The sequence below is a fragment of the Scyliorhinus torazame genome, chromosome 28 (genome assembly GCF_047496885.1).
Source record: "Scyliorhinus torazame isolate Kashiwa2021f chromosome 28, sScyTor2.1, whole genome shotgun sequence".
Lineage (NCBI taxonomy): Eukaryota > Metazoa > Chordata > Chondrichthyes > Carcharhiniformes > Scyliorhinidae > Scyliorhinus > Scyliorhinus torazame.
In genome coordinates this window covers 15,522,083-15,547,673 of record NC_092734.1, presented here as the reverse complement: position 1 = coordinate 15,547,673, position 25,591 = coordinate 15,522,083, and the positions used below count along the sequence as shown (strand labels likewise).

Genomic DNA, 25,591 nt, shown 5'->3' with positions numbered 1-25,591 from the left:
GGTACTTCTGATGCAAGTGTAGTGACAGTTCTCGGGTCTGGGGACAGTATCGGCTCCAACTGCTTCAAGTGCAGCCGACACTTAAATTGAGCCGGTTGGGTTGAGTCTATGATGGAGGAAAGGCAGGCAATTTGGGTTGCTTTTTGCGCTGGCTGCAACGCTGCCTAGGCCGGCAGTCTTGTGTTACAAATGCGCTTTTGCCCTCTGTAGTGAGAATGGATTTTGATCTATCACAGGTCTGACTTGGAGCTTCAGTTTAAATGTTACCACCATGAAGACCGGCAGATGAACACAAACTGGCCAGCGTCTGTGCAGGTCAGCGTGAATGCCACACCACTCACCATCGAGAGAGGTGACAACAAGACTTCTCACAAGCCTTTGCACCTGAAGCACGTCTGCCAGCCAGGAAGGAACACCATCCAGATCACGGTCACTGCTTGTTGCTGTGTGAGTATGATAACCGATGCCACTTTGCCCTAGTTTCTGCAAACAAAACTTTTTTGGGTGCCTCTTTTGCTATGTTTCTGTGCCACCTGAGGTGGACAAAGAAATAATCTGCTCCAAGGCCGTATGGCACACAAGGAGGCACACGCGAGGTATCCTTGAGAACACCCAGTGCCTGAGCTCCTTCCTCTCTTTCTGATGGCTCTTATGGGCTTGAGAAACAGCTGGAGTTAGGGCTCATTGGGATGGCATGGTGTGTAACCTCACCTCAAACTGTGCCAACCAATGGCATTTATCCTTAAAAATAAAAATAAATACTTTGAATCCTTGGGAATTATGGCAACCATTCGTTCAAAAATAATTGCCCTCAGGGTGAAGCCCATCATGGTTTTTTTCCACAATACAGATATTTCAGCAGTAGTGAGTGATGGAATGTTGTTTGTTGCGCGTGGAAAGGGATCTAAAAGTAGGGATATTTCCTCCAGTTGAACAGAGCATTGATGAGGCCATGTCTGGAGTATTGTGTATAGTTTTGGTCTCGATTTAAGGAAGGACACACTTGTCTTAGTAAAAGTTCAAAGAAGCTTTGTTTGAGTAGTTCCCGGGATTGCGGGCGGGTTATGTCATGAGGAAAGGTTGGGCAGGCTGGGTATGTATCCTTTGGAGTTCAGAACATTAAGAGGTTATCTTATTGAAGCATAAGATCCTGAGGGAACTTGACAGGCTGAAAGCTGAAATAATGTTTCCCTTTGTGGGAGAGGCTAGCAATGGGGGACACAGTTTAAAAATAATGGATCTTCCATTTATGATGGCGGTGGGGAGAATTTCTTTCTCTTGAGGGCCATGAATCTGTGAAACCTGCTTCCTGAGAGAGTGGTCGAGGCTGGATCATTGAATATTTTAAGACGGAGGTAGGTGGATTCTTGACTACCAAGAGAGGCAAACAGTATCTGGAGTAGGTAAGAAAGTGGCCATAATCAAATCAGCCATTTGAATGGCTGAGCAGGCTTGAGGTTATTTATTATTTATTATTAGGTAATTTGGACATTCTGAATTCCCCCTTGGTGTACCCGAACAGGCGCCGGAGTGTGGCGACTAGGGGCTTTTCACAGTAACTTCATTGCACTGTTAATGTAAGCCTACTTGTGACACTAATAAAGATTATTATTACTATTTATTACATACAGTTCTCTATCTATTGCTAATGATACTGCTGCTCCAGGAGGCATTTCCTGCTCTCTTATTTGCTCAGTTGGTTTGTGCGACCCTGGCTGCCTTCATCGGCCATCTGCCAGTAGAATTAAACAGAACAAATGCCAATTCTCCGATTGACATGGTATTCTTTCCTTGCACAATGCTGTGACAAAATGCTCCTCCCTAGTCAAGGCAGTCTGGAGTTTCCTGGTGTGAGGTGTAATCAGCAAATTACATCAAAATTTATAATCATTGTACCCACTTCCATAGAACATAGAAAATACAGCACAGAACGGGCCCTTTGGCCCACGATGTTGTGCCGAACCTTTGTCCTAGATTAATCATAGATTATCATTGAATTTACAGTGCAGAAGGAGGCCATTCGGCCCTTTGAGTCTGCACCGGCTCTTGGCAAGAGCACCATACCCAAACTCAACACCTCCACCCAACACCAAGGGCAATTTGGACATTAAGGGCAATTTATCATTGGCCAATTCACCTAACCCGCACATCTTTGGACTGTGGGAGGAAACCGGAGCACCCGGAGGAAACCCACGCAGACACGGGGAGGACGTGCAGACTCCGCACAGACAATGACCCAAGCCGGAATCGAACCTGGGACCATGGAGCTGTGAAGCAATTGTGCTATCCACAATGCTACCGTGCTGCCCTTAAGAACAAATAAATCTACACTATATCATTTTACCGTCATCCATGTACCTATCCAATAGCTGTTTGACGGTCCCTAATGTTTCCGACTCAACTACTTCCACAGGCAGTGCATTCCATGCCCCCACAACTCTCTGGGTAAAGAACCTACCTCTGATATCCCTCCTATATCTTCCACCTTTCACCTTAAATTTATGTCCCCTTGTAATGGTGTGTTCCACCCGGGGAAAAAGTCTCTGACTGTCTACTCTATCTATTCCCCTGATCATCTTATAAACCTCTATCAAGTCGCCCCTCATCCTTCTCCGCTCTAATGAGAAAAGGCCTAGCACCCTCAACCTTTCCTCGTAAGACCTACTCTCCATTCCAGGCAACATCCTGGTAAATCTTCTTTGCACCTTTTCCAGAGCTTCCACATCCTTCCTAAAATGAGGCGACCAGAACTGTACACAGTACTCCAAATGTGGCCTTACCAAAGTTTTGTACAGCTGCATCATCACCTCACGGCTCTTAAATTCAATCCCTCTGTTAATGAACGCGAGCACACCATAGGCCTTCTTCACAGCTCTATCCACTTGAGTGGCAACTTTCAAAGATGTATGAACATAGACCCCAAGATCTCTCTGCTCCTCCACATTGCCAAGAACTCTACCGTTAACCCTATATTCCGCATTCATATTTGTCCTTCCAAAATGGACAACCTCACACTTTTCAGGGTTAAACTCCATCTGCCACTTCTCAGCCCAACTCTGCATCCTATCTATGTCTCTTTGCAGCCGACAACAGCCCTCCTTACTATCCACAACTCCACCAATCTTCGTATCGTCTGCAAATTTACTGACCCACCCTTCAACTCCCTCATCCAAGTTATTAATGAAAATCACAAACAGCAGAGGACCCAGAACTGATCCCTGCGGTACGCCACTGGTAACTGGGATCCAGGCTGAATATTTGCCATCCACCACCACTCTCTGACTTCTATCGGTTAGCCAGTTCGTTATCCAACTGGCCAAATTTCCCACTATCCCATGCCTCCTTACTTTCTGCATAAGCCTACCATGGGGAACTTTATCAAATGCCTTACTAAAATCCATGTACACTACATCCACTGCTTCCGTGACATCTTTTTACGCGGAAACCTCCTCGCAATCTTACAGAACTGGTGGAAAAGTAAATGTAAACAATTGTGGTCCTGCAATAAACACAAATTACATCATGCGTTCTGCCTTTCAAGTAGGAAAGTTAAGGTTTGAAGCCATCCAGCCATCCATCATTCATACACTTTAAGCATAGCAGATTTTTATGTATATACAATCATGGAAGCTTTACTCATTTTAATGTTGCTCATACCAATTCATGAGAAATGCTTTTCAATGAAACAGAAAATTCAATGTGGGTTTTCATGAGGATAAATAAAGAAAATCCCTTTTTTAAAAAACAAATCCTTCTTTCCTGTTGCCCCTAAAACTCGGGACATCAATTTAAACCCGTTTTTGAACTGGTGAGAATTCACCACTAACGCAGTCACTTTAATTATCCCAGACACAACTGGTCACAGGACTTGATGGACGGCTGTAAAAGAGCCCGGACATTTATGGGTAGCGCAACAAACACATGGCTGAATTTTCTCAACTAAATACAGAAAATGCTGGATAAACTCAGCAGGTCTGGCTAGCAGCATCGAGTTAGTGTAACTGTTCTTCAGAACTGAAAAGGGTGGTAGAAATGTAGTAAATTATATCATGGGGGGGAGGGGGAGGTTGGGTTAGAATAGAAAGTCAGGGATAAGTCGGAGCTAAGGAGACATTGACAAAGATGTGATGAACACAAGACAACGGGTGTGTTAATGTTAGTTTTAAGGACTAAATAAATGCTAATAGTGGCAATGAGGCAAGATAGAGTGTGGTAATAGGAGAACAAAGGTCATTGCTCAGTGAAAGTTGAATTTTCCTGATCTTTTTACATTGTGCTCTGCACATGTCTTAGGGTGTGTACCTTTGCACAAAGTTCTTTTTTAGCTTGTAAGGCGAATCTGAGACAGAATGGATTGGGAAATAATTTACTGAGATGGGCTTGGAGACATGAAAGGCTTGTGTGCTTTTTGTTGGGCTTGCTTCTTGGAAAATTAATGCAGTCGACACAGTGGAGTTGTGACGTGCACTTACACAAGACGGATTTCCCGTGGTATTGCTCATAATTTGTCCGATCATGTGCTGCCTTCTAATGGAAGGAGCATTATATCATGGCGTACTCGACGTTTTGCTTTGCTGTGTTTAATCTAATCTGCCCCTTCAGATCATTAATGAGGTTGGTCGCTGACAGTGAGGGAAAATGTCATATGACTTGTACTTAGCACACGCCTGCAAGTGTCAGGAGAGAATAGCATCCATTTATGTTCATACATCCAACACATTGATGTTGGGAATATAAGACACGCTCTTAAAACACTTCAATAAATAAAAAATGTTGAGGCCCACCTGTGTATAGTAATTGAAGACTGTTCCATTGAGTTTTGGTTCAAATCCTTCATTACGCTGATAATTCTGATAAATCGCAACCCCACCCAATGAAGTGGAGTGTCCTGGTACATGAGACAGAAATTACAAACAAACGTTCTTGCCTGGTCACTGTCCATGTGGAGTATGCACATTTAAGGGCAGCATGGTAGCACAGTGGGTAGCACTGTTGCTTCGCAGCTCCAGGTCCCAGGTTTGATTCCCGGCTTGGGTCACGGTCTGTGCGGAGTCTGTACGTTCTCCCTATGTCTGCGTGGGTTCCTCCGGTTTCCTCCCACTAGTTCCTAAAGGCATGCTGTTAGATAATATGGACATTTTGAATTCCTGCTCTGTGTACCCGAACAGGAATGTGGCGACTTGGGACTTTTCACAGTAACTTCATTGCAGTGTTAATGTAAGCCTACTTGTGACAATAAAGATATATTTTTTTAAATTAAGGTGAGATTGTTTTTTTTTTAAATTCAGAGTAGACAGTCTTTTTTTGTCATTTAATGTATCTGCAGTGAGTTTAGTCTTTGAAGGACTGTGTGTAATACATTTCTACAGCTTCAATTGCTGCCTAGGGAATAATCTGATGCTGTTCACACAATTCCTTGCTTTTTGACAATCCCTGATCCCCTGTGCTCTCTCTTTCTCTCATTGCAGTCACATTTGTTCGTACTCCAGTTAGTGCATCGACCATCGGTCCGATCAGTGCTTCAAGGCTTGCTGAAGAAAAGGCTTCTTCCTGCTGAACACTGCATCACAAAAAGTAGGTGTACGGTGATGGTATTTTTCAAAATAGGTGTATACTTTTGTTTTCTTTTTCAGGAGCTCCTGTGTCAATTGCTGGGAAGTGTCTAGAGCCTTTTCGTCACACTGACATCGTAGCGACCAAAAACAGTTAGATTTCCCTAACGCAGTGGTATGCCTTCAGAATAATTATGTGCAGTATGCCACTTTGATGTTCTTTCAAATAATCTCACCAAAACACACGGGAGATCATTGGTCAGGGAGCATCGGAACAGGAGAAGGCCATTCGGCCCTTCGAGCCTGCTTCACCATTCAATAAGATCATGGCTGATACTCCACTTAATTGTTCATCTCCCATAACTCAATTGTCAATCAAAAATCTACCAAACTCAATCTTGAATAAATTCCATGAGCCAGCCTCCCCTGCTTTCCAGGGAAGAGAATTGCACAGACTAATGACTGAGAGAGAGAGATTCTCCTGATCTCCATTTAAAAGGGACACCGCTTATTCTTATACTGAGACCCCCTAGTTCTAGACTCTTCCCACTGGAGGAAACATCCTCCCAGTATCTATCTTATCAAATTCCTGGGGAAACCAAGTGGAAGCCTTGCTGCTATCCAATTAAACATACACAGTTGTTTTAAACAAGATGCCAAACTGTTGGCAGTTCTGGTAGGTTAGACAAAGGAGTTTTATGCAAGGAGTTTTATGCAATTTCTTGCAGAACCATCTGTCAGCTGCAACCTGGGTGCTCAAGTAATGCAGACCATTCCAATCATTTCACAAAGCCTTTGCGTGAATAACGTCATTGGGTAATTTAATTGGCTTGTGTGCAAGAAATCAGAGGGATCAAATATTCACACTGACCGTAGCCCCAATTCAGTGGAAAAGGATTTGAATGGCCTCTCTTATAAGCCCCGTTGCTGCGAACAGTCCACTCTACAGCCTCACGTGTAAAAAAACTCACTTTGGATGAAATACCAAGGGAATACCCTGGGAAGCTTGTGTGCCGAATTTGGGGATTTTAGGCATTTTGGTCCTAAGCCTAGAATGTACAAAAAGATTTATGAAAAATAAAGAATAAAAGGGTGTTGCTCCCAAGGCGCCAGTGCCAAATGTACCCAGATTTCAGGTCCTTCCAGAGTTTGGGATGCCTGATAAAGGGTCCGATACTGTACTGGGACAGGGAACATAGATACTTTGTGAAGTATTGACTGCCAAGCTAATCTTTTACTTGATGGAATCTATTATTCTTAAGTGCCCGTTATACATATGCGTTAGTCTTGACTGTGGAGTGTCACATCTGAGCTCTTGCCTGGTATCCACACATCTACTGTGCTGCAAGGATGTGGGATCTTCTCACAGTTGTTTCTCGTGTTTAATTGAAAGTCCATACCAGATCTGGGATCTTCCTATTCTGTACAGCTCTGAGACAGAAACTGAGAATTTGAGAAACTCCATGGCGGCTTTCTCAGCCTCTTGCCAAAACTCTTGATGGGTGGCTCAGGAAACTCCCAGAAACGAGACAAAATCCGACAATGGCGCTGCACCCAGCCACTCGGAGGGGATCTTCAGTTATCCCACCAACCTTGTACTTTAAGACAATCATACGCCACTGAAAAATCATTGGGGAAATTTGGCAGTGGTGACCAGATAATGAAGGATTCTGCCAGAGGTAGTTGATTAGTTGTCATTAAATAAAGGGCCAGTTTGATTCGAGAGAATGTAGCGTCTATGATGACGGTGCAGCTGATAAATTCCGTCTTGTTCGCCAGTAAAAAGGAACTTCAGCAGTGTGGCAGCTTCTTCGGGTGGGGCGACATTAAATGGAGAAGATGGAGTGGAGCAGACGGCAATCAAGGTGTCCCTGAAGTGTCCAATCACATTCAGGCGGATCCAGCTACCAGCAAGAGGCCATGACTGTAAGCACGTGCAGGTAAGTGATCTCTCCATCCTGTCTTTCAGCATTGGTGATGCCTGGTATTAAAAGGCAATTATGGACAGGAATTGTATTTTTTAATCAACCCATTTAATGCAAAAGTGGAGGTTAAATGAGTGGAAAATTGAGTGGATTAAACCTAAAACTGGACAGATGACCAACTCCAAGAGGGAACAGAGGTGCAGGAAGTCTGCAGTTGAATCTTGATTAATGTTGCAGAGACTGTATGTAATATGTATTAATAGGATTTTCTGCATCATATTCCCTTGTTGCTGCAGTGTTTTGATTTGGAATCATACTTGCAACTGAACTGTGAGAGGGGAACATGGAGGTGTCCTGTTTGCAAGTAAGTAAAGAGATTCAGCTGTTGCGAAAGAATTGTGCATCTATGCCCGTGGGCTGCCTAGGGGTTTGGTTGGTGCTTTAGTCTGATTTTTTTTTTTTTAAAGCATTGCTTTCTTTTAGGTAAGGCTTAGCAACCTGTTACAGAGGTGAATCAGACCAAACATCACTTTTCACAAAATTGGAATGTGGGCGTCGCTGGCAAGGCGAGCGATTGATGCCAATCCGCAATTGCCCTTAAACTGAGTGATTTGCTTGACCATTACGGAGGACGGTAATAAGTCAACCACATCACTGTGGGTCTGGAGTCACATGTGGGCCAGACCAGGCAAGGACAGCTGATTTCCTTCCCTAGATGGGGCATTAGTGCCTCGCTTGGGTTTTTTAATGACAATCGATGATAGCTTCGTGGCCCACATTACTGAGACCGGTTTTCAACTCCAAATTTTCCGACCCCCTCTTGGAAGCTGCATTTGTTTGTGCAATGGGATGGCATAGTGACCCAAAGTCACATGACTGCTGTTCCAAGATAAGCAGCAAATTCTCCCAAATACCCTGGCACTCCATTTGTCCCATCACCACCGCCAACAGCACATTAACCAGTTATTTATCTTGCCATAGTTTGTTTTGTTTGCCTACGTGATGGTGAAATAAGTTGATGGGGGGCAAAAAGATTGCCATATAAACACAAGTATCTCGTTTAAGTGAAGAAAAATCGAAGCCCCATAGGGCAGGGAATCCTTATCCTTTCCTTGAAACTTTCTCTTGCTTTATCCCCCTTGACTCTGCAATTGAACCCAAACCAGTTTCGATTTTGAAAGTATTTTTCATCATGTTGGCATTAGCCAGAATAAGTTTATTCCTCCGCATGTCGTTGGGTGTTTGGTGAACCACAAATTTCGAACGTCCGTGTTTTCCACATCCAGACCCAAAGCCCTCTGTGGTACACAATGTCGCGACCAACCTCGGCTGAGGTTCCCCAAAGATCGTTGACCCAGGCGAGACCCATTGATTTGTCACCGTCAGGCGCTTACAAATTATTGCAAACCCGGGTGAGGAGGGATAACTGCCTCCGCATCTAGGTTCAACCCACACTCTGCTGCTAGCAACAAGTTTAATCTAACAAGGTTCCCTTTCCCTCAGATACCTTCTCCAGACCCAATAGTTACGTATAAAAAGGAGCCAACTTAAAGAAGCTTCTTGAGTTAAGATAGAGTACGTTTATTAACTACGAAAAGGTAAGGAAAAATGGCAAAACACACAGTCATATGGATTAGAAGAATTGAGTTCAATATATCCGTGCCCTCTGGTTCTAACTCGCCTGTAAATGGAAGCAATTTCTCCCCATCAAAACCCCTTCCAAGCTTCATCTCCAAAAAAAAATTAACAATTTTTGCAATTTATTCTGAAACTATATTTGCTTCTATTTGTTAAAAAAAAACATCATTAACAAATACTCTTTTTATTCAATGGCAGTAAAACAGCACTCCTGGAAGGCCTTGAGGTTGACCAGTACATGTGGAGCATCTTATCCAATATTCAAAAGTAGGTTTTCTGAAGGTTCTTCATTTTCATGTTTCAGCAGTAAAATGCAAATTAAGTATTAATGCTTAAGTCGGATAAACAGGCCAAAGTTTCCAGTATGAATATGGATTTTGGGAAGATTGCCCAGTCTGTTTACACACACCGCAGTCATACGATGGGGGTTCCTTTTATCTTCTATCTTTGGAGATGGCAGCAGCTGTACCATGACTGGTTCTCAGAAGTTTGGTTGTTCACTATTTACAAAGAAGATTTGATCCTCCAGGTTGTACTGTGGGGTCCTCTATCAGGAACCCATTCTTCCAAGTATTACACACCATGAAGACTGAGGGGAGATCGCTGATTAATCTATTATTACCTCTTATTGATCATGATTGAACTATTGCACTTGCCAAGTTTGGTGAGAGCCACATTTCTTTAGATATGAATAACTATACTAGCACAGTGAGAGAAAACCAAATTCTTCTGTTTGATGTGAATTCTATTTCTGATATCAAAGAGCACTGGTATTCATCTGCTAAACTGAAGTTGGGCTAAAACACTGTCTAACCAGGTCCTCACAAATTGGCATGGAATAATCCTTCCTCTCAGTAAGGCAATTCAACAAGGAGACACTAAACTGATGCTCCTTGAATGTGTGACCTCATAACCAGGGTTACAGTGACTTAATTTTCCTCTGCTTCCTTTTGCCTAGATGTTGACAGTTCTCAGGAGCATGATTTGAGCAGTGCTCAACCTCTTAACTGATGTGCAAAGTCTTGTATTCATTTTATGTGGCAGAATGAAAACTCCCAATGAGAAGAAACCTTGAATCTTTCAAAAACCAAATGTAAATTTAAAATAACTCATTGGAAATCCATCATGCATTTTCCCACTTTGACCTTTGTGTTAGAGGGTCATGAGTTCAAGGGCCACTCTGGAGACTTCAATACGCGTTCTCCCCGTGTCTGCGTGGGTTTCCTCCGGGTGCTCCGAGTTTCCTCCCACAAGTCCCGAAAGACGTGCTTGTTAGGTGAATTGGACATTCTGAATTCTCCCTCCATGTACCCGAACAGGCGCCGGAAAGCGGCGACTAGGGGCTTTTCACAGTAACTTCATTGCAGTGTTAATGTAAGTCTACTTGTGACAATAATAAAGATTAATCTTCATTAGTGTCACAAGTAGGCTTACATTATTATCATAATCCAGCTGACACTCCACTGCAATATTGAGGAAATGTTGCACTGTCTGAGATGCCATCTTTTGGATGAGACATTTAATCAAGACCCTACATTCCCTCTTCAGGAGGACACTTGGCATCACCTAAAGAGGTCAAAGGGCGTTTGCCCGGTTGTAGGCCAACATTTATCTCTCAAACAACAGATCTAAAACGATGATCATCTGGTAACTTAGTTTATTGTAGTTTATGGAATCTTGCTGTGCAGAAAGTGGCAGCTTGCGTTCCTTCATTGACTGTGTAATGAGCTGAGATTATGAAAGGTACGATTTAAATGCCCTTGCTCACAAATACTAATCATGTATTATTTTCTGTGCCAGTTCCACAGTCAATCTTCCCGTCTGTTTAAATTATGTCTGAGTGAGAAGTACATTTAAGGTACATTTGGAATGCTGGAATACAGAATTGGAGCTCTTTTTAACCTGGGTTACCCTGTAATACACCCAATGAGGATGTGGTCTAAATAATGTTACCTCCAAAGACCAATCAGAGGCCAGTAGTATCATAAATTTCCTGATTACAGATGAGAAGGACCCAGCACAAACTGGTTGTCTTTTCATAAGATCAGGTTTCAATCACAAGTGTAAAGTTAAGCTGGTACAAGACACCACATTTGTTACATTTGTTAGTGGTAGATACTTGCATGAAATAAGAGATGACTTTTAATATGAAAGTGTTGGAGTAGTTTCTTGTATTTAATTAAATCTTCTCTAACGCTCCAGCTCTGAGTTTGAAGAGGTCACCATTGATCCGACATGTAGTTGGAGACCAGTTCCACTGAAGTCTGACATTCATATCAAAGATGACCCGGATGGGCCTCTGTCCAAGAGGTTTAAAACCATGAGCCCCAGCCAGATGATTATGCCAAATGTCATGGAAATGATTGCAGCTCTGGGACCAGGTCCCTCACCGTACCCTTCCCTACCTCCTCCACCGGGGGGCAGCAGCGTCAATGAATATGGCAACCCGGGTAAGTTTCACCATGAATTTGAAATTCTCCTTATTCATCCATACATATCATCGGCATTGCATTTATTCAGCTTGCTGGGGTACTGAAACAAAGCTGTTGTTGAGATATTTATTTAATTTCTTCCCAACTGTGGTATTTGTACAGAATTATTATTTTTCATTCTGCAGGTTAATATGTGTCTTTTATATGTGTCAAAAACATTAGTGTGAGTGTATTTTGCATGTTGGAATCTTGCATTCCAAGTCCTACCGTACCAGATGCAGAGATCACCTTGTAACATGGCCCAAAGAAGAGCAACAGTAATTTTCCAGCTGAATTTTAGATTGTTACATGCAATGGAATGGACGTGGACCTTAATTCAGAAATGGATCCCAAATGTACAGATTCACTCGTAGATAATCCTTTAGATAGATTTCAAGTGACCATAAGAAGTCACGTAAAGGTGCATTGTCATACTGAGCAGGGGAGAATCTCGCGCAGGTTTGCAGCACCTGACTCTAAATGGATGGTGACCTACACATATTTAAAACTCCAAGGTGCAAAAGGCTGAGACTGCATTTGAAACGGAACTGGATAAATAGATAACTGTTTGCAAGTGCGATTGGGTTGCAGCGATGGTTCTAGATTGAAAGGGGCAGAAGTATTCGTTAGATTACTTTTTTGTGGGCAGATGTTCTGACTGGAGAACAATGAGCAAGAATCAAACCGTAGAATGGCTGAATGTTTTGCAGTTTTTGATTGATTTTCTTTTGGGAGGGGGGGGGGGGAGAGTGGAGACGAAGAATTGGTAAGTTTTAATGCAAACCCGTGCACCAGACACTGAAATGGGTGGGTGGATGGGAGCGTCCCAGTGGGGCATGTTGCACATGTCTTGTGAATACAGGGGACTTGATGGCTCGTGTGGCCCTCTCCCACCTCTTGCTTTCTTGCAGCCGGGATTTTGAAGATGGCAGCTTGCCTTTTCCGCTACCTGAAGAATCGGCGGAGAACACATTCCTGCCGATACTTAGTGCCCCACAGCCATTTAGCGGCCCAACATTGGCTGGAGGTGCGTCTTCTGCCCTCACTCGGGAGGATGTCCCACTTCACGGAGCTGCTGGCCGACCTGATTGGACGGCGATTCTCTGGGCCCTGCAGCGCCAGACACTGAAGTGGCCATTACTAGAATTGCAAGCAGTCCCGCGAGCTTATGTTCCAGGAGTCCAGGGAGGTCTCTGGGCAGGAAGGAGGGATGAGGCCCAAGAAGGTGGGCATCAGAGGTGGAGAGGCTGTGGGGGTGGGGGGCAGTGAACGTGCAGGCACCCGATGTCCCTATAGTTACCATTGTGAATATATTATATATTAAAGCTGGCAATCCTTACATGACCACTGGCTGGCTGAGTAATTTGTAGATATGTATCGGAGCCATGCTCAGTGCTGCCCTACCTCAGCTTCCATGCTTTTCAGATATTGACTAGCATGAACCCGGCTGTTATGTTTTCAATTCACTGGTTCAAGTTCCTACAGCACTCAAGAAAATTGACCCATTCAGGACAAAGTAACCGACTTGATTGGTGCCCCATCCACCACCAGTCCCGCCTCCACCGATACTGTGTCAGCCGTATGTACCATCTACAAGATGCACTGGAGCAACTCACCAAGGGTCCTTCAGCAGCACCTTCCAAACACGTGACCTCTACCACCTACAAGGGCAGCAGATGCATTGGAACCCCACCACCTGCAAGTTCCCCTCTCATGTCACACACCATCCTGACTTGGAAACATATTGCCATCCCCTTACTGTGCCGGGTCAAAAACTTAGAACTCCCTTCCTTCCAGTGGGTGTACCTACAACACATGGCCTGCAGCGGTTCAAGAAGGCAACTCACCATCTCGAGGGCAATTAGGGATGGGCAACAGATGCTGACCTAGGCAACGACATCTGTATCCCATGACATTATATTTTTTAAAGTTACGCTCAACTGAATGTAAGCTGGGAACTGAACCTAAGTCATACTGGTCTGTTGTGGATGTACTGCAAGATGTTGCACTAGACCGTGGCAAAACCGAACTCCGACTTATGTAACCGTGTAGGTGTGATAGCTAAGAAAGGGTCATTTGTCATTGCCTATCTGTACAGGAGAAAAGAGCTAGAACCAGAGCATTCTGCTGCTAAACATGAGATAGCCACATTTGTTGTAATGTGAAGAACTGTAGAGCACCCAGAAACCGAGATATTAACAGATATAACGTCCTTAATGCAAACTGGTCGGCAGTTGTACATCGATCAATGTTACAGGTCGAAAGGAAGTCAGAACAGATTCCAGCATGTCACACTTTCAATATATTATTGGGAAATGTTGAAGAATGAGTACGGTGACTTTTAAAAAAAAGTTTGCCCTGAGTTTTTCCAAGATGATTGTGAACTGAAATATGCTTAATTTATCCCATGAATTTCCATTGCCCTCTTGAAGTGTTCATTTTCTGCAGCTAGTAACACAATAACTACCCCGGGAGCACAGAGCAAATTAGTGCTTCCATTTTGTCGGAGCTGACTTGTTGTTTAGGACGCGGCAATTTCTCTGAAGCAGCTTCAGTCCTGAAGAGGATGCAGATTGTTTTGAGAAGGCAGACTTGTTTAATAACACTGTCATAATCCTCCCAAAGGTAACACTTACCCCAGCCATGGGAACTTCGATTTCCCACATGGCAACCCTGCCAGTACTTCTGTGAACGACTTCATGCATGGGCCCCAGTTATCGCACCCGCCAGACATGCCCAACAGCCTTATGACTCCTGACAAGCCTCTCAGCCACTCCATGCCTGATCAGGTAAGTGATGCCATTTGTGTGCGTCTCTCCCTTTGTGTCAAACAATGACCGTTGCAATTTGCCCTTGGGATACATTCAGCCTAAGAGATGTTGAGTGTCAGGGACCCGTGTTTGCGACAGTTGTTCCAGCGTGCTAACTTTGCTAATGAGACAGTATTAGGGAGCAGAGATAGGAATACTGTATATGGGACAAGGTGAGGAACAGCAAAAATCAAATCACAGCTGATGATCCCGAGGGAAACAATGGAGAGTAACTTAGTGAATTTACCATCCAGACTCCTTTTAACTAACTCTCTGCCAATATTCCTGTCTGATTGTGTTTCTGAGTGTGTAATGTGGCTTGGAATGTTTCTACATGGCACTGACATTTTTCATCTGCCTTGTTTTTTTTCTCTCTCCATACAAATCTGGTCTGCTTCTGTCTGTGCTTATTTCACTGTTATTTCACACAAATGGAATACAAGGGCAACTACTAACACTTGATGTTGTTAAAGTTGCAGCAAGCATCCCATTGTTTTGTCACTCACTGGTAGTCAGGGGGCGCCAGATGGTTGCATGAGTCGCCTTGCCAAGTGGATGGTCTTTTACACTGAATGTGTAAGAGTAAAACAAGGTGCTTCACAAAATGCCCCTTACCTTCTCCAAGGCTACACTCCCTCACCCCCCAAAAAAAACCTGGTTTTAAATATACTGGAGTCCAACCTTTTCCAGTGGAGCAATACTTTTGGTATTGTTGGATGGGCTTGTTCTCCTCCTGACCCCTCACCCCCCCACACCAGAAGAAAATTGGTTTGGATCCAGCGTACCCTGTTGATCAGGTGACCCTACTGAGCAGCTGTCAATTCTCAAACCTTTTCTGACGGTACTGAGTTGAAGTACAGAGGGTTTTTGCTGCAAACCTTCACTCCCATGTCAACGCATCAAAGGTGGATGGATATGTATTTGCTTGTCCGTCCTCTGGTGTTAGAAAGCTACAACCATCATTATTGAGCTTTCCCCGAAGAACTAACCTGCTTCTGCCTCCACACACACACAAAAAAAAGGGCGTGTTTTTTTGGGAGGGGTGGTGTTGTAGCTGGGGGGAGGGAGGTGGAATGTCTTCAACTCTGCAGTATTGAGCCCAACAAAAAAATCTATTGTCATAGTCAGAACAGGGAGGAGTTTGAGAGCTTGTTCCATTAAACACGTGAAGCTGCAAACAAAAGATTCTTTCTGTAGTATGTATTTTTATCCATGTATAGAGCTGATCTGTGTTGGAGATAGTCTCTCTTTCTGTAAGCCTACCCGCAGTGACTGAATACCAGAATCTGCACCGCGAAGGTTAATTAATGTGCCATTTTCCCAATGATATTTACTAAATTTTCTTTTCAAAGATAGATCACCAGTAATATTCGTAGCATGTTCCCTCTCAAACATGGTTTCGGAGGGGGTCTTTTTCTTTTGGTTCAGAGGCAGTATTTGTATTTGCTAGTGCATTTCAGCCTCCGTAGCCAACACAAAGGATACTTTCTCTTGGAAATTACTTTGAACCCAATACTAGTTAGTGTGAGCGTCATTGTTGGAGACTGAAAGAGATGAGTATCCAGGGCTTTAGTGCTAACATTTAAAATGTTCGCAATGAGTGGGTGATTAGATGATGCTGTTCTCTCTAATTGTGGGTAGATTTTCTTAGTTCGGTTTGACAGTGGCTAGGTGTTGCGCATTAATGCTGCAGAGTTGACTTCCTTCCAAGTCTCCAGTGAGATTTGAAATTTCTTGAAGTGGGAATTGACTTTCTCTCCTATCTAATCGCTGGGTTTGGTATTAACATTCTTCAGACATCTTGAGCACTGTACCTTGTGGCCTCACTCTCTCCTGCTTCCTCCTTCGCAGATGCCTCATCCTGGCAGTACTGATCAGTCCCATAGTTCCATGCAGCAAGGTTTGCACGCACTTCACCCCAGCAGCCAGTCAGGGCAGCTATTACATCACAGTGGTCCTAGCCAGCAGCCCCGGCAACCCCAGCAGTCTGGTTCTAGCAACCATCCACACAGTGATCTGACCTTTCGCCCTTCCTCCACCTTGGAAGGTCAGGCTGGTGGTCAGGGAACGTCCGACATGCCGGAACCCTCACTGGATGTAAGTGTGCGTCATGCTCTCATTTGCCTGCCCATCCACTGCTAGCAAACTCTGGGCACAGCAAAGCGCCTCATGTCACATCATTGTTTTATACATTTTCACGTGTTACTTTGTACTGCAGCAGCTTAGGGGGAGAGCAGTTTGCTTGGCTGCCTCATTCACCTGTCTGTTTTGAAGAAATGACTTTATTTATTGTATAAAATGTGTCTAAATGACTAGACAACAAAAGAAAAGAGAGGTTAGGGATACAAAAATTGGTTCACTTCATTATGAATATTGTCCACCAGATTTTATTAAGAACAACAGTGGCCCAAGAATACATCAAGATATTTATGAAGTATAGAATTGAAAGACTGGCTGTACCACAAATGTATTTGTAACATGGCTCGTTTTTGAACCAGTTTTTAAAAAAAAAAAATGGTAAAAGGGCATTTATAAAATTATGTAGGGGGTCAACTATCAAAAACTGGTTCCTGGCACCGTGATTGTCTTAAACTAAATCACCGAATTAGTGGGTCCAGTTTTTATAACATACTTCTAGAGAATCTGGGTGGTGAGTGAAGTAGTATGGCCTCTTTCAACTGAACCCTGGCCTGAAATGTGCTCCGTCTGAGAGATGAAAATCTCCTCTCGCGGATGTGAAGGTTCTACTAGAGGTGGATTCAGCTATTTGTGCTCGAGTCACAATATCGAGAGCGCCCACAGTTCAGCAGTTTTATCGTCCCTGAGACCAGTAAGGATGTCTGCTGTGTGAAATGGATTCACTCTGTAATAGGGCAGAGCTCTCCTTGTGGGAGTTGTATGTGGACCGAGGGAGTGGAGACTGACGCCCCCACTCCACCTCCCCCATGGGCAGGGAAATTGCTACACTCCCCACCCCAACACTGAAAGCAAAATGCTTGCTTCTGCACAACAAAATGACATGGCTGACTGCCTCACTTACCCTCTTTCTCTTCATTTTGTCCCATCAGCAAACCTAGATAGGCCCTGTTGTCTTCAACACCTTTTTCTGCTATGGTTTCCACGGCTGTCACCTCTGCTGGCACAATGTGAATACTTGAAACTATCACCCATGGTTCTTTCTATGTTCTAGATCTAGGGAGTTACCTTCTGAAGTTGCTCTCCACCCTTAACGGCACAGTCCAGGCTGTACCTGAAACTTGATAGAGACAAGGAGTAAAGTGGTCTAGTATTCCATTTCTCACCACTGACATTCCTCATATTAATGAGGGCAAAACAATTCACCCTCCCCTGAAATTAAACATCATCTGCTTGTAAGATTGCAGAAATAAATTAAAATGGTTTAAAACTGATCATGTTACAGAAACAAACCATTTTATGAATAGTACAAGTCTTTCAGGTTTTAATCCTTATCAGCTTCTCAGTGAATTGGACGAGCTTAATGAAGGCCGCAAACTTCCAAAAGACAATGAGGCAAATTTTCAACTTGATGGCTGGGTTTAAGACTTACATTAAGAATGAGAATCACCCCACTGTAGATCTCCACAATAGAAATGCAAATCGCCCGCTTTCCATAACAGGCAAATGATGAACCGTTTTGTGGGTTAGCCCTTCAGCCTCACGGTGTCGAGGTCCCAGGTTCGATCCCGGCTCTGGGTCACTGTCCGTGTGGAGTTTGCACATTCTCCCCGTGTTTGCGTGGGTTTTGCCCCCCACAACCCAATGATGTGCAGGGTAGGTGGATTGGCCACGCTAATCAAAAAAAATGATGAACCGTTTTTTCACATGGGAGGCAAGTTGAAGATCTAACCCAACAAATCTGCAGCGATATACTTGTAAGGAAATTTAGTTAAAGATGAAGTGACAATGCCAAATAGGGTATTTAAAGCTGACCGCATGAATTAGTGTTTGCTCTACAATCCACTCCCAAAATCTTTCCTCACCCACATTAATTTGTGACTACTTGTGTGTAGTTCCACTTTGGCATGTTGTACTGACTTTAAAGGTGCTACACAAATGCAAGTTGTTGTTCGAGGGAAAAACAGATCTTCAAGTTCATGCATCTTAATGCCCAAGATGATGCGAGACCCTATTTATTTCTGCGTGTACCTGCTCATGTCAAGCCCAGGGACTGGCAACACAGCACCATCAGCGAATAGTGCCCAAGGATCTTGAATTCCCTTCCAGTGAAAAGAATAATATTTGAAATGAAGCACATATGTTATGAGCAGTCTCTTTTTAATAATCACATAAGGCATGTTTCATTTGAAATATCTTCAGCTTTAAATCTATTTGTGCAAATGCACTTAAGAGGATTACTTCAAACAACTACTAACAACAAAATGTGACTGAAATGTCACATTTTGTTTGGATATGATGGGGTATTGGCCACTGTTACTGAGTTAGCCTAGTGTAAATGGCTGGCATCCAGATAGAGAATCCTTGGAACACCACAAAATTCTTGAAACCTCCTGCAAAACGACGATTAGATTAAAATCAGCAGTCTCACTTTGATACAGAGTTTTTAAAGAAACTAATGGTAGAAGCAGAAAACATCCCACACAAAGTTGAACCACTTGCGAGGTTTGCAACAAATGCTTTGCACCATAATTCCATGAGGACAAAGCAAAATTAAAATGCTGCTGTTAATTTTTTTTAAATACAGAAAATGCCTCGTGTTTTTGTGAGAGGGGCAGCACGGTGGCACAGTGGTTAGCACTGCTGCCTCACGGCGCCGAGGTCCCAGGTTCGATCCCGGCTCTGGGTGACTGTCCGGGTGGAGTTTGCACATTCTCCCTGTGTTTGCGTGCGTTTCGCCCCCACAACCCAAAGATGTGCAGGGTAGGTGGATTGGCCACGCTAAATTGCCCCTTAATTGAAAAAAATGAATTGGGTACTCTTAAATTTAAAAAAAATGTTTTTGTGAGAGAGGGCTGTACGAAAACCGGCATTGTTTGGAACTTGAATGAACATTCAAAAATAAATTTACTAACCTCTGCTCAATATACTTGCAAGGTTGGTAATCGACCCCCAACCCCGGGCACACTTCCTGAAAACATCATATATTATAGTTCACAGTAGCTCCATCTAGTAGCAAGACTCTAAATTGGGAAAAGGTACCCAGTGAAAGGAATCAGCTCTAGATGGGTGTCAAATAGACCACTGCTTGAGCCATCCGACCAATTCAAATAGCTCATGAATTTTGTTGGTTGTTGCCGGTCTTTTGCTCTCCAACTGCTGCCGAGCATGATTCTGTGATCAAAATAAATTACACTCCATAAGACAGAAGACATAGGAGCAGAATTAGGCCACTCGGCCCATCGAGTCTGCTCCGCCATTCAATCATGGCTGATATTTTCTCATCCCCATTCTCCTGCCTTCTCCCCGTACCCCCTGATTCCCTTATCACTCCAGCCCAGAGATTAATCACCTGCTTTTAAATTGAAGCAATAACAAAATGACTGAGTGTGTTAAAGAGGTATCTATTAATGCACCAAATCATTGCCAATCTTCTGCATTCATCACATTATTGCACATGATTTATCAGCCTAAGTTCTCCTCCTGTCAGGCAGCCTTCACAAGCCAAACCTTAGAAGTGAGACAATGTCATATAATGCACACAATGGCCAGGGTTTATTGTCCCGTCTCTCTCCCCCCCCCCCCCCCCCGTGACAGATATTAACACCCCCGCAGCGGATGCAGGGAGCCATTGGCTGCCGGTGGAGACGTCTGGCTCCTCTCAAATCTGTGGGCTTTTGTATGTCTCGCCCTCCCCATCGCCAGTGAACCCATCTCACTGGGAGAGGCGGGAAAATCCTGCCTGATGAGTTCCTCTCTTGTGGACAGCTCCAGCAAGAATACCACACTTGCCTGCCTGAAATTGTTCATGTCTTTGAAGAACCTCATAAAACGTATTGTTTCGATGACTTTGGCAGAAAATTACATCAGAAATGTATGGGTGTACAATGTACAGCAGCCTTGCTATCCAACAATAAGTTTATTTAGTTAATAATTTATTCTCGAGCTATGACTAGGTATTTTATTGTTGATGAGAAAGTATTCTTCTTGGGAGTGGATTTGATAACATTGATGTTTGTCTTTGGTTCCTTACAGCTTATTCCAGAATTCACAAATCCAGATGAGCTCCTGTCCTACCTTGGCCCTCCTGACCTGCCCAGCAATAGCAATGATGATCTTCTCTCTCTCTTTGAGACCAACTGAAAACAAGTCCCTTCACACATCCTCGCCATGTAGCTGCACAAGAAGTCAAAACACCCTATTCTTCAAGAGCTCATTACACTAGATGAAATGATGCACTCCAGGCTCCTCTTCCTTCTGAGTTTGTCGTCTTGCACACTTGCATTGACTGAACACAGTGTGGGCGGTGGGGAGGAAGCTTGTTAGGTAGTACTGCAGCTTCACTGGAAACATCATTTATGCTCATTTAAAAAAAAAAAAGAAAAACCCTGTAGCTTTATCCAATTGATTTTTGTGAATAAATAGGAAGAATTCCATTGTGTAAAGTGTCCAGGCGTTAAATTTGAGAAAACGACAATGAAAGGTGTGAAGGATTGTTGTTTTTTGTAAGCCAGTCCCCATCACGCCCTCCTTCACCTTCCCGCTCCCCCATCTCCAATCCAAGAAGCAGATCCTTTATTCAGCAGCTCCTGTAGCAGAAGATGGACTAAGAGGAGGAATGGATGTCAGAAAGGATTTAAGTCAGAATGCAACTAGAAAGCACAACAATGCTGACATGAATGTTAAATTGAGAATACATGTACAAACACAGTGGAAGGGAAGTTATGGCCTCCGTACCTGAAGAAATGTTTCTATTGCTGTCTATTTTGGTACATTTACAGAGATTTTTCCTGTTTGTTCTTTTTATCTTTATTTTGCAATGTAAGGGACAGTTGGCTACCTGCAAGTCGAATGCAAAAATATTCATTCCTTGCAGTGTTTTATTGCAAAGCACCGGCATCTCAGTAGCATTGTTGTGCCAAACTCGCATTCTATTCATTCTGGGTGAATCATTAAAAGATAACGATGTTTGCGGCTCACCCTCGAAAGCAAAGTATCGATCTTATGATGGCGTGCAGCAGAAGCAGCAAATGTTGGACCACTTGTTGCAGCACACAGGTTGGTGAACTGGGTTAGGTTCACTGCCGGAAAAGTTGGGAACCCTAATGGGCAGTGGCTGAAGACATCTGCAACATTTTCCTGGTTTGTGTTTTCCTCGTCCTGGGAGCCACAACTATTGTCTTGCACCTGGTGCTTTTGCTTTCACCACTGACACCTCTCGAACCTGCATGGGCACCATAACTTTTGGTCCTCATTTTGTGCTGATTGTATCTTATTCAAACTGCCTTGTTCGATTGTTGTGTGGCAGGATGAGGGAGAATGATACCTGCATGTGTGTGCAACAGCTACCCTGCACTTGTGCAGCCCAAACACAGACTGATCGTGTACCAGTTAATATCTCCACCATTGAAGTGAATACCCTGCCGCTCCCCAAAACCTGTACATTTTTAATCTGGGGCACTCTGCGCTACACAATTGCAAGTGCCAGAGGGATTTGTTATGTTTCCAGTTAGTCTTTATTACCTTTTTTCAAAAAAATTATGATTATTAAGCTGATCCTTTTTCTTTTAAACGTATGACAAAATGGCCTGAACCAAGCTTGCCACGAGGAGCTTGAAGGATGCTTTAATCACCAAAGTCACTTGTTTATTTTCCCTACATTTTGCTCTGTCTAGAAGACAAAATCTGATGCATCACTGCTGTGTGTGCAGAGTTATGTATGCTAGTTACCAGTACTCCGCTGTAGATATTAAAATGAATGGCTAGTTGCCTTTGCTCGTAGCAGTATTGCAATTTGTAATCGTCTTGTAGAAAGTTGCCACGTAATTTGAGGTTCTTTTACCCTGTCTCAAGTTAAAGGCGATGTTCAGTATGCAAATTGATTATTTTAAAATGCTATTGTAAATACCTTTGTGAATATTTTAGTAACGTCTTTGATAATATTCAACATTTTCCATGATCAGATCGGTTGTCCTATTTCTGTGGTTTTTAAATTGTGGTCCCGCTTTCAAAGAGGATCCCTCTGCAGAGTGGAGGAGCATTCTCCATCCTGACCCAAAAGTTAAATCTGTAGAAATTACACGTGAAAGCGTTCCCCTCCTTTTCCAAGCCTCTCAATTGTAATTCATTACATGGGAGAGAGAATACAAGTCACGAGTGCTGGACAGTTCATTTCTGTTACGTGAATAACGTCTTTCATTTGCTGAGGATATTAACCATTTAATTACATGTTTTGGCACTCTGTTCTTAGAATTATTTTCATTGTAAAGGAGGCTTCCAAATGCAATCCCTTCTACTGTTATTGCCTTTGGATGTCAAACACGTTTGACAGGAGGTGGGCTGTAAGCATTGTTGTGTAGAATTAAAATGTACACACTTTGGCAGGAATTTCTAACTGTAAAGTTTGTTAATGGGCAAGGAATACAGATGGAGAGAAAGGAGATGTTGTTTCAGGATTTTCACTGAACAGAAATATGGGCAATCATGTAAGTGGATTTGCGTGTACTTTATCTCTGACAGGGATGTTGGACAATTTCTGGAAGGTTCGATGTTGACCTAAGTCACATTCTTCTGATTTGGGACATCAGTGTGAATTGCACCTACATTTAAGCAACAGGAGCTTAAGACGGTGACATACATCACCAAATCAATGAGCTGTAAGTGTGAATTGACACTGCGAGGATCACCACCGTTAAGGGTTGAGTTGACCTGGAGGCCAATGGTAATTTTCTGCTCCAGTGCTCCAGCTTATACTTGTGTGGACATAATGAGGCAACTTCCTGTAACCCCTTTTTAGTTTCTTCCCATTTTAAGAGCAGCCGGTCTCTTGGTCTGGCAAGGTACTGGTTCATAACTGGGAACCTGTTTGTTTGAAACAGCTTTGACAAAACACATAGGATAAGTGAAGAGTATCCAATGACAAACAATGCACTGCCAATGTATTTTTCCGGAAAAAAAATGTTCTAACATGTTATAATGTTATTTTAAAACAAAAAAAAAATCTGCTGGTGAGTGAGCACTGGCATGTTTGGTGTTGATTTTTTTTTTTTTTAAAAGAGCTGTTTCACACGTCCAGTTCCCACCCTTTTATAGCAGTCACTGTGGAACCCTGGCCGGGAAGGAACCTCAGTGAGTTTTCAATCCCTGCTCAGACCTCTGTAAGGACAAAGCTGATACCATCGTCCATTGCAGGGACTAAGGGACATGTGTACATATGTAAATGACAAAGGGAGACATGTTCAATGTAAAGAGAAGTGCGTTCATTTTCCTGAAATGTGCATTGTCTCAACAAGCTTGCAATCCATCAGAAGTGACTGTGTGGAAAATGAATACTGTTTGTTATCTTTCGTGAAGTTTCAGCATTCATTCACCTCTGTAATATACTCTGATCCTTCAAAAGAAACCTTTGTTTTACCTACGTGTAATATTTAGCTTCAGTGTATTATCCAGTAGATCACCTGCATATTTTTAAGGTGCTACAAAATTAATGAAGAAAATGAGGGGTTAAAAAAAAGATTGTAACCAAATTCATAGTTTGTACAATTTTTGATATCATGATCATTCAAGAATTCAAAAAGGGTACAGTCTCTGTCACATGCAGAAATGGCCATTGTTTTTTTTCCGTTTGTACATTGTATGTACAATGCAATCATTTCATACTTTAAACTGGTCAGAAAACTAATTGTGATTTTTAGTCTTGCAAACTGTATGTAGTTAGATGATGTGACAACCTAATATTTATCTAATAAATATGTATTCAGATGAAACTGCAACTTTTTTTTGTTTTTTTAAATTTAGAGTATCCAATTTCCCCCCCCAATTAAGGGGCAATTTAGCGTGGCCAATACAACTACCTGCACATCTTTGGGTTGTGGGGGTGAGACACAGCAGGATCGAACCTCAACGTCGCGAGGCAGCAGTGCTAACCACTGCGTCACCCATGTGTGCAGCTTTTTAATGTTTTTTTAAAAAATATATATTTATTAAAGTTTTTTAACAACACAATTTTCTCCCCTTACAAACAATAACTCCCCCTGAGCAAGATATATACATGGCAAAATGGTATATTTACATAGCTTTATACACTGGCTCTCGCCCGCACGTGCCAGTTTCCCCCACCCTCCATGTTATCTCCCGCTCATCCATCCCCTCAAACAATCTCTTGTTCCCCCCCCCCCCCCCAAGGTTGCTGCTGCTTCTGACCGACCTTCCTCTAATGCTCCGCGAGATGGTCTAGGAACGGTTGCCGCCGCCTGTAGAACCCCTGCGCAGACCCTCTCAAGGCAAACTTAATCCTCTCCAGCTTAATGAACCCGGCCATGTCGTTCATCCAGGCCTCCACGCTGGGGGGCTTCGCCTCCTTCCATATTAGCAAGATCCTTCGCCGGGCTACTAGGGACGCAAAGGCCAGAATGCCGGCCTCTTTCGCCTCCTGCACTCCCGGCTCATCCACTACTCCAAATAGTGCTAGCCCCCAGCTTGGCTTGACCCGGACTTTCACCACCTGAGATATTGTTCCCGCCACTCCTCTCCAGAAACCCTCCAGTGCCGGGCATGACCAAAACATGTGGACATGGTTCGCTGGACTCCCTGAACACCTTCCACATCTGTCCTCTACCCCAAAGAACCTACTCAACCTCGCCCCCGTCAAGTGCGCTCTGTGAACCACCTTAAATTGTATCAGGCTGAGCCTGGCACATGAGGAGGAGGAATTAACCCTACCCAGGGCATCAGCCCACAAACCTTCCTCGATCTCCTCCCCCAACTCCTCCCATTTACCCTTCAACTCTTCTGCTAGGGCTTCCCCCTCTTCTTTCATCTCTTGGTGCATTGGCGAAACCTTGCCCTCCCCGACCCACACCCGAGATCACCCTGTCTTGAATTTCTTGTGCCAGGAGCAACGGGAATTTCCTGACCTGTCGCCTCACAAAAGCCCTCACCTGCATCTTTCTAAATGCATTTCCCGGGGGTAACTCAAACTTCTCCTCCAGTGCCCCAAGGCTCGCAAATGTCCTGTCAATGAACAGGTCCCCCATTCTTCTAATCCCCGCCCGATGCCA

General features: G+C 43.5%; 1 protein-coding gene across 16 annotated transcripts in view; it reads left to right on the top strand.

Moving 5' to 3' along the window:
* The window catches only part of zmiz1a (zinc finger, MIZ-type containing 1a), a 1,215,152-nt gene extending 1,190,854 nt beyond the window's left edge, over positions 1-24,298 (top strand). For 15 of the 16 annotated variants that reach the window (XM_072491545.1, XM_072491540.1, XM_072491548.1 and 12 more), the window contains 9 exons: positions 237-447; positions 5,469-5,574; positions 7,332-7,492; positions 7,774-7,841; positions 9,314-9,382; positions 11,318-11,565; positions 14,212-14,375; positions 16,248-16,493; positions 20,568-24,298. In XM_072491545.1, the coding sequence (XP_072347646.1) occupies positions 237-447; positions 5,469-5,574; positions 7,332-7,492; positions 7,774-7,841; positions 9,314-9,382; positions 11,318-11,565; positions 14,212-14,375; positions 16,248-16,493; positions 20,568-20,675 (1,381 nt within the window). In that variant the 3' untranslated portion in view covers positions 20,676-24,298. The remainder of the gene's footprint in view (positions 1-236; positions 448-5,468; positions 5,575-7,331; positions 7,493-7,773; positions 7,842-9,313; positions 9,383-11,317; positions 11,566-14,211; positions 14,376-16,247; positions 16,494-20,567) is intronic. The other variant, XM_072491549.1, reaches the window with a different exon arrangement.
* The last annotated feature ends 1,293 nt before the right edge of the window (positions 24,299-25,591 follow it).